A 9,823-nucleotide genomic window follows, 5' to 3' on the forward strand; every position below is an offset into this window, starting at 1 on the left:
AGGTGTACATTTGTTAGGTGGTCCGCGAGTGTTTTTTTATTGGCAAAGTGGTCCTTGGTATGAAAAAGTTTGAGAAACACTGGATTAGAGGATGCTCAAGGAAGAGGGAGATAAAAAAGAGGAACGCACAAAAACTTGGAACTGACAGTGAGTTTATTCACACACAGTACAAATGTTGTGGTTGAAGCACATAAAACATGCCTGACTGTACATGCACATCCATGCAATAACCAGAACAATAACTGTTGTTGTAGTGTAAGGAAGGGGAGGCCAGCATGAAAAGATACAGTCTGTTTTCCTATTACTGAGTTAGCCCTCAGTTTGTTGACTTTGTTCTGCTTTACAGAAGTGTGGAGAATGAGCAGAAACAATGCTTAAAGGCAGAAAAAGAAAGTGTGACGTGTGAGAATTATTTGTGCGACGCCAGTTTACACATTGCTGAATCTCACTAAGCCCATCATCAGTGTCTGTCTGCCCCCCAAAGCTGATGTTTTACACACCTGTCAAAGCAGCTTTTCTCTGCCCCACAGCACTCACACATACCCGGATTCCAAATAACTCAAATTCCTAAGTGTAAAAAAGATAATGATTGAATTATCCAAGCACACGTACGCACTTTATCTCTAAACAAAGTCACGGCATTCTTTAGATTTAGGAATAAAGATTTGTTCTGTAACCATATTAAAAAAAAAACATGTGATTGCGATTTGTTTGTTTACATGCGGTCATAGAGACTCCAACAGAAAAAACAAACTACACATAAACTATTTGTCGTTGGAAGAATAAATGGTCACTTCCTGCGGGTGCATCGGTCATGAAACAACATCAACAATCTCAAAATATTTAATTTAATGTTTGGGCTGGAGTTCAATAACTTTGAACTCCTTCACACAACAAAGAGGAGAAGAGTCTTGTGTCAGCATCAACTTTGACTGTTTGTTTGTTCTATCCATTTATATCCTTCCATCCAGCCGTCCCCCACTTCCCACAGCCTAAAGGTGACTCCACCAGGGAGCGCCTGGAATCACTCCAGCTCATGACCTTTCTGAATTAGCAACATAGTGATGTCTCTATTGTATTCTTGCCAAGGTGACAGGAAACAGAAAGCTGACATGTGCTTACAACATGCTCTGTGTTCCTAATGTGCTGTCGGTTTGTGCTGACAAAGCTACAGAAAAGCAGGCATTTGAGAAACTTCTCATGTACTCTGTACGTTGTGCAGTGTTTATGTGTGCAGATCACGTTACTCATGTACAAAGATAACATTGGTCTCATGGGAGTCAGTGAGAAGTTGCAGTAGTGATGTTCATGTAGACAAAAAAGCAGCACTCAATGTGCAGTACAGAGCGTACAAACACCGCTTCAGGCCAACTACAGAAATAGACAGGCTAAGTTTAAATCTCTGTAACAAACTAGATCACATGAGCACAAGAGTAACTAGAAATCTGATAAACTAGATCCAAAACAAAAGCAGGGCTTAAGTTGCATAAGGCAATGTATTGCTTTAAATTAGCAACAGCTGATAATGAAGCAGTAAAAACCATGTGTGATCTGTTCATGAGATAACAGCAGGCCTCACTGCGGACCCAGGTTTTAAAAAGCAGCACAGAGCTGCCACAGTGTGTTCAACTCGGTGCACTGCAGCAGGTCAATACAACACAGACGCTCTACATCCTCCAACTGATTTAACACCTGAAACAGGTTCACTGTTTACATACACTGAGAGGGAATAGAAACGGCTGCTGTGTTCAAACATAAAAGTACTAAGTGCGCCAGTCATGACTCTCCACTGCAGACAGAAATAGCCCCCTACGTCCACTGAGAGTTCGGCCACTCCAAGTTGATCATGTTTGAAGCAACGAAAGGGTTATTCTTCATGGTTTGTTAACTAAATCATATTTAATAAGTATGTGGGATGAACATTTTAATCTGAATCAAATATTCTAGAGTAATTTCAGTTTTCAGCATTAACAGCTAGATATAATACTTTAAATGTTTTTGTCAGATTTGAAGTGGACAGAAACTGGGGCTTTGGGATTATTTCTATTAACATAATTTGTCCCTTTTTTATAATAACTAAATATGTTTGATCTAGATGAGGCCAGGGAATGTTGAATCCATTTACCATTGGCAAACAAAAAGAAGAGCAGAAACATTTAGATGGCATGTGTTGCTATGGAACAAGAGTACTTGAATCTCCAAGTCTGTGTTAGAGGAAAAGGAATTTATAGATGAGGCAGTCTGTCACTGGACGGAAAAAGGAAGCAACAAATTACACTGAATGAAAAACAAGTCATTTATTCAATCTGATGGAAAAGACAAAACACTTGCTCAGGCCAGCCAGTGCAGCCACGTTATTGACATTTCATATGTTTTGAGGTCTTGACCTCTGTTCTTGTTGTTCGGCATTTCCGTACAAATCCCACTCCCACGAGCGAGTGCATCCGCACAGAAGGACAAAGCATTATCTAGTCTAAACGAAACAACATCTTTTAAGCAAGACTGCCTGAAGTATACTATGAATATTTGTTTTGTTTAGTCATGTGGGCCAGGTTTATTGTTTGGTTTTATCAACAAAAATTACAAAATTCCATCATATTTGCAGGACAAACTTGTGACGAAATTCATCGGAAAAACTGATAAGACTGATGGCGGACAGACACAGTCTGGATAGAAAAAATAAAATAAGACTGCTGCTCCAGCTCGTCTCAAAGCAGATCAAGTGGCAAAGTCCTCTCGGCTTGCCACCACAATGGATGATGGATCGTTGTTTGAGATCCACCAGATTTCAGTCTTTAACGATCCAGTGATTGTGAATCATTTATGCCTGGATGGTGCTCTTTGCAGTGAATGCCAGGTAGTAGACCAGGATCCCCATGAGGGCAGCCACCACCTCAGTCGCAACCCATGGGCCGTTCCACGCACCCTGGGGAGAGATTCACACATTTTAGAAACTGCTTATAAAAATGTTCAGAGGAACAGATGTTAAAAATATATACATTCCAGTTCCTCTGGTTTTAGAAACACAAAGAGGCTGAGAGCAAAGTGGAAGATTTCTTTTTATAAGGCCTTATTCTACCGTTTTCAATAATACATTTCATTAAAAGAAACCGGCATGGTAAAGAGGAGCAATAACAAAATAGTTCCCAAAATGTCAAAACAAGCCTTTCAGAGTGGCTACAACTGCTTAACCGAGTGTCTCTGTGGGCTTCATAGAAATGTGTTTTATTGAATGAAGGGATTCCAGCTGTAAATCATCAGCTGGAAAATATCAGAAAATAAACCTTTTGCAATATAATCAGCATGGTGGCTGTTATAGTGCCATAAAGAGCACATGTTTTATTGCTCCCGTTTACATTCCTCCAGAGGCAAGTTTTAAACTAAAAGTACTGCCCTGTGGCTGTATGCCTCCCCCAACTGGTCAACTTGGAGTTTACACCCGTCCGTCCAAAATGTCAAGCTTCATCATTTTATTGTTTTAGACTTGTGTAAAATTGTGGTGATCGGCATATACATTTTTGAGGTATAGTCTAAAGCACATTTGGCGATGTCATAGGGACATTGACTTTTGTCCACTAAATTCTAATCAGCACTTCTTTGAGTTCCTTGAAAAAGGGAAAACCTGTTAACAGTTTTGCTTTTTCTTGTTCTGCATTAAAAAAAAAAAAAAAAAAAGATACTAACAAATGCATATTCCATGTTGTACAATGAGAGTTAGCGATGCACCTTTTGCATTCACCTACATTTTCTCCAAAACGGCACCATGTTACAGGACCTCTGTGATGTTGTCCACAGCTTAATAAGAGGTTTTACAAAATGCAAGCTTTGAGTCTTCTTCATTCAAACTGAAGCACTTCTTTAGCAACAACATGATGTGTGGCTGTTGTGTGCCCAACATGTTTACATGTGACCGGATATACGACACTGAATGGCTGGTCACGGAAAAACGACAATCAACTGACAACCGGGCGGACTCTGCTACTGACCAAACAATCGGTTAATCTCTGAAGACGTAAAATTAACCTTGAACTACGAGTGTTTGTGGATCTCATTTAACCGTCTATGGAGCAGCTCCAGGGTCTGTCTCTAAATCAGTACAGTCAGATACAATACAAATGTTGTACTGATGAAAATGATTCTATATCTATCTTCTATACAAATTAACTTATAGAAACATTAATTTCTGCAAAATACTTTTTAAAACTGACCATTTTCATCTGTAATGTTTTCTGAAGATTCTTTGAGAAATAATAAACTGACTTCTTTCCAAACACTATGATTGTGTATAAACACAGGTTCGATCTGAAGGTGTAAAAAGGACTCACCCTGTGGTCAATGTTGACGGAGAAGAGAGGCTGAATGGCATTTACATCTTCGTTGTTTCTCTGGGCCTGGAACAAAAGAGATGCAATCGATTTTAAAACTAACTTTCCAAACCCAAATCATTTCAAATACAATGGAGGTCAGTGGCATAAGTATGAGCTTATCAAAAAACATTAATCACTAACCTTGCGGAGGGAACTGTAGGACTCCTCATCGAAGAATTTCACCTGATATGTTCCAGAGCTGGCCTGTTTGTGAGGAAGACTCCAAGAAACCTGAGGAAAGAAATCAGATGCTGACAAATGCTTTGGTGATAAACTCTAGGCTTTAAGAGATGGTCACCTGAAGTACAATTATTTTTAGATTGTCTTTTTTGTTTGCCATTATTGAAGAATACATCATCAGCTTTATTGAAGAGACTCAAGGTCCATTTTTAAAAGACATACAACAGTCAAATAAAGCTGAAAGTACACAGGGAAGTGAGAAAGAATAGGGATGACCTGGAGCAAATTGATTGGCTTTTCAATATAGGTGAATGATTTCAACATATTGACTCAGGGACATTGAACCTTTGACCCTGGTTAAATCACTGCGGAAAACGTAATGTGTCAAGCAGCTTCGGCATGCACATATGAACATGAGGCCACACTTGCATACCTGGTACTTGCCAACATCCTGGCCTCTAGTCACAGGGAACTGTCTTCCGTTGACATCAGCATACAGAACCACACTCTGCAAAGGACAGAAATGGCCATCAGTCAGTCCATTACATCAACATATACATTCACACTGTCTGGTTGAAATGTTGGAGGTGGACTGTTACCTGGGCTCCGTTGGCACAGGCCAGGCTGAGTTCAACGATGAAGACCGACTCAGAGGAGATGACGGCGTCTGAGGTGGTGTAGGCCGACGGGGTGATCGCTGGGTCCGTGCAGCTCTCTCCTGTAACCACACAGTGTACAAGTTAGTGAATTAATCATCTGCACAAGATAACAGCTCTTACACATGTCTCCAAGACTAATTTACCTCTTATTGAGATGACACATGGACGTGATTTGATGAACTAGCTAACAGTAGCTAGCTAAGGTTGGTTAGCATTACAGGCTTATTAACCGGTAAATATGTCCCCTCGTCCCCCACTGACTTACCCGAGCAGGCAACCACTAACAGGGCGAGGAAGGTGGCTATCCGAATCATGGCGGTGGTATCTGGGGGTTTTCTGGTGGGTTTTGTGTTGCTTCTTGGGTCCAGCTGCCAAACTGCACTGTTTCTTTCTCACTGACTGAAGGGAAGAAGTCCACCTCAGCTCTCCGGTTCAAGACCTCTGCGCATGCGCAGCAATGACGTGGACTGTTGGGCCGCAGAGCATTCTGGGAAGTTACTATGTCGACACGTCATCCGAGTTAAACCATAGACACATGTTTACAGTGAAACCTTTATATATTTATACAGTAGTCTATGAGTGAAACAGGTCTTTTTGTTGCACATTTGTATTTATTATACATCAATATGGCACCGCTATTGGAAGGTAATCAAAACCAAATGTGCATTTGATAAATACTTTATTTGAAATGTTAACTTTTTTTATCACAATTGTCTTAGTTTATACTTCTTTTTTAATTTTTTCACTAAAAACCTAACCGTGAGAAAGAAAAAAGGGTTTCTGTGTTAAATTAATAATGTATTAATAAGTCCTTCAATATTTGGGGTCACATTATATTAAAAGTAGGCCTACAGTTTTTCAAATCATATATTTTTAGAGACCCGAAAATGACAAATGAAATAGCAAACAAAATTAGTCAAAATAAAATAAAAACGAAAAAGTACACGGGGTTGTTTGAAATGGCAAATGTCTATATGCATACATATCCAGATACAATACACATACACACATACATGTGTCAGTGTCCATACATACACACACACATATACATATACATATACATTCAATCGGTGTATAGAAACAGTCAAACAAGGGATGGTCGTCTTTGGGATATGTAAATTCTCCACTTTTTCCATATTTCCTCAAATGTGTTTTCCTGAAGCCTCATTGAGAAAGTGATTCTTTCCATAACATACATTTCATGGATTTTGTCGTACCAGTGGTCAAGAGAAAGGATGTCCGCTTTTTAGCTATTTTCTAGTTATTACTTTTTTTACTGCAACAGTAAGAATTCCAAATAATTGTTTTGTTTTGAGGTTTGTGGGGATTGAATGTACGAGCCCAAATAGAAATTCGTCCCAATTTAATGGGATTTTTTCCTGTAGTACTATTTCAATTTCTAAATGGATCTTTTGCCAAAAAGTTACTATTAAAGGGCAAGCCCAAAACAAATGGTAGTGATGTGCTAACTGAGAACTACATTTCCTACAGCAGCTGGGGGGCCCTAGATGATGTGATGACTGAGGGCTGAAAAAGTACCTGCTCAACATCTTCCAACTAAACATTTGATAGGCGCCTGAGCTAGAGATCTTCCATTGAAAAGTACAGTAATTTGTCCAGACTTCGTCAGGGATGATATTTTTGGTTTCGTTTTCCCATTTGTGTTTTATATAGAAAGTATTTTCCTTTTTAATATCTTGACGAGCTTTGTAAAGTTTTGAGATTACTTTCATCCCTTCGTCTGATGTGTATGCACTGGTGAAAACTATTAATAAAGGATCTTCAAGGGCCTTCTGGCTGTCTAACAGGGAACTATTTAAGTAGTGGCATACCTGTAGAAATAAAAATATTCAATCCATATCGTTTTTTTAGTGTTTGAAAATCGATCATGGTTCCTTTGCTGAAAAATTTCCAATATGAAGTAAGGCCATGTTTGGCCCAACCTTTAAATGTGAAATCAAGATCATGTGAGTACCATCTTAATATCTTCTTTTCCTCCAGCAAGTCACTCCTGGTAAGGACCCTTAACCATCATTTTAAAGAGAGATTGATCCAGTGGTTATCTTTTTCCAGTACGTTTTTAACATGTCTTTTATCTTCTAACCTTGCCTCGATTGGTACTCCTCCTGATACATTGTTCTCGATTTCTTTCCATCTTGCCCTGTAGTCTGACTTGCACCAGCAGAGCAAGCTTCTTAATTGGGCTGATATATAGTAGTCCTTCAAGCAGGGGAGCGATACTCCTCCCTTGTTTTTTGCTAGTTGAAGAGTACATAATCTAATCCTTGGTTTCTTCCCTTGCCAAATGTACCTTGATATGGTTTTATCGCATTCGTTAAACTGCTTGTCTATGATTTCAATTGGTAGATTCTGGAAAAGGTATAAGAGCCTAGGTAGGATGTTAATTTTCACTGATTCTATTCGAGATTCAAAGCTCAGCACTGGGATCAAGTTCCATCTATTTATATCTTCTTTTATTTTCTGATTTAGAGGGATGACATTTAGTGTATACAATTCCTTTGAATCTTTAGAGATGCTTACTCCCAGATATTTTAAGTGGTTCAGATCCCAATTAAGTTCAATGGTTGAGTTTATATGTTGGCTTGGCTTGTAATTAAACCTCAGTATTTGGGTTTTTGTTATATTGAGTTTGTACCCTGAGACAGAACGATAAGTGTCCAAAGATTTCAATAAACTCAAAAATGATTAATCTGGGTTTGACAGGTATATTAAAATATCATCAGCAAATAATGATAATTTATGGACAATTGGACATCTCTGTTGTGTCCCTCTCTCAAGGTTGAAAGAATTTGATATGGCTACATTTATTGTTATTCTTGCATAAGGGTTGTCGTACAATGCTTGAACAGTATTAATAAAGATCTTGTGAAAGCCAATCTTTTCAAGAACCTGGTATAGGAATTTCCAGTTAACTCGATCAAAGGCTTTTTCTGCATCGAGGCTCAAAGGTACTGCCTGGAGTTTGTTTTTGGATATATGTTCAACTATATGTAGAGTTCTGCGTGTATTATCTTGAGTTTGCCGTTGTTGGATAAATCCTGTCTGATCTAGGTTTGTTATCTGGGGGAGGATTTCTTCGAGTCTTTTTGCCAAAATGTGGGTAAAGATTGTATTGTCTTGATTTAGCACACTTATTGGACGATAGCTTCCACAGTCACATTTGTCTTTCCCTTCCTTCGGTAACAGAGAGATTACTGCTGGGGGGGGCTATGCCTGAAGCACGTGGTTAAAAGCATCCCTCATTGTTGGGATCAGTCGATCCATCATTTCCCTGTACCATTCAAAAGGGAAACCATCTGGGCCTGCGGCTTTATTGGGTTTTAAGTCTGCGATTGCCTTTTCTACTCCTTTTCCCGTAATTTCTCTAATTAATTTATGATTTTGCTCATCCCTCACTTTAAGAAAAGTTATTGAATCAAGGAAACCTGATGTTGGTTTTATCTATTGGTTGTGTGTATAGGTGTTTATAGAGCAACGGTGTGTGAAAACCTTCTGAAGACTTACAGAAAACGTTTGACCTCTGTCATTGCCAACAAAGGGTATATAACAAAGTATTGAGATGAACTTTGGTTATTGACCAAATACTTATTTTCCACCATAATTTGCAAATAAATTCTTTAAAAATCAGAAAATGTGATTTTCTGGATTGGCAAGGCATTTTCATTTTGTCTCATAGTTGAGGTATACTTATAGGATGAAAATTACAGGCCTCATCTTTTTAAGTGGGAGAACTTGCACAATTGGTGGCTGACTAAATACTTTTTTGCCCCACTGTATCCGACAGGTTAAATAGAGCGGCGTATTAAGGAGACTCTGTTTGGTTGGTTGTAGAGTGGCAAGGGCATTATGTATGAATGCAGCATAAGTGCTCGAGTTGACTGCCTGAACTAGCTCGCAGGCTTCGCCCCATTAAGTGCTGCTTTGGCTTCCACATACTGCCTCCTCCTTCTCTGCAAATCAGGTGCGTAATCATGGTCCACGTTGACCTTTTTCTGCCAGGCTTTTTTGATTAAGTCTTCTTTCATTTTAAAACTTGAACATTTCACCACCAGTGATCTTCAACATTTTTAACTAAGTATAACTTCAGATCATTCTTGGTTAATAGCACATCCAAAAAATAAATATGTTATAAATTGAACCATGCCCGATTTGCTTCCAAAGGCCTTTTCTTTTAATATATGATATACATGCTTTGTGTTACCTTGTCTGATAATCAACCAGTTGTGGAATTGCTTAGTACATTTACTAAAGGCCTGTTCTTGCATGCTGGCTTATTTTTAAAAATGTACTGAAAGAACTTGTCTGTTGTGGAAAAGGTCTGCTGTAAAAACATCTAGAATTCCTTCAAGTCCTATATTAGCTTTTTGTTGTTTTAATCTATGATTGTAGAAAAGCAATTTCTAACAAACATTTAGTTTATTGTATATGATGGAAAACATTTCCAAATATTTAAAATAAAAGTTAATATTTTCCATATCAACTTTTAAATGTCCTCATAATTGGCAAGGCATAGTTAAATCCAAGGTCTACATCATACATGTCCTTCTCTTCATATTCACACGCATGTCATTTTAAAAACATATTTAAAAAGAGCAG

The 9,823-nt window shown here is 38.5% G+C and overlaps 1 protein-coding gene across 1 annotated transcript; it reads right to left on the minus strand.

The window, feature by feature from the left end:
* Positions 1 to 2,282: 2,282 nt before the first annotated feature.
* On the minus strand, positions 2,283 to 5,654 carry ssr4 (signal sequence receptor, delta). Its single transcript, XM_034086483.2, has 6 exons — positions 5,472 to 5,654; positions 5,147 to 5,265; positions 4,981 to 5,055; positions 4,509 to 4,598; positions 4,326 to 4,391; positions 2,283 to 2,926 (listed from the first exon to the last, which is right to left on the minus strand). The coding sequence occupies exons 1-6, from the start codon at positions 5,518 to 5,520 to the stop codon at positions 2,822 to 2,824; spliced, it is 504 nt and encodes a 167-aa protein (XP_033942374.1). The 5' UTR covers positions 5,521 to 5,654; the 3' UTR covers positions 2,283 to 2,821.
* Positions 5,655 to 9,823: the final 4,169 nt, after the last annotated feature.

The sequence above is a fragment of the Pseudochaenichthys georgianus genome, chromosome 7 (genome assembly GCF_902827115.2).
Source record: "Pseudochaenichthys georgianus chromosome 7, fPseGeo1.2, whole genome shotgun sequence".
Taxonomy (NCBI): Eukaryota; Metazoa; Chordata; class Actinopteri; order Perciformes; family Channichthyidae; genus Pseudochaenichthys; species Pseudochaenichthys georgianus.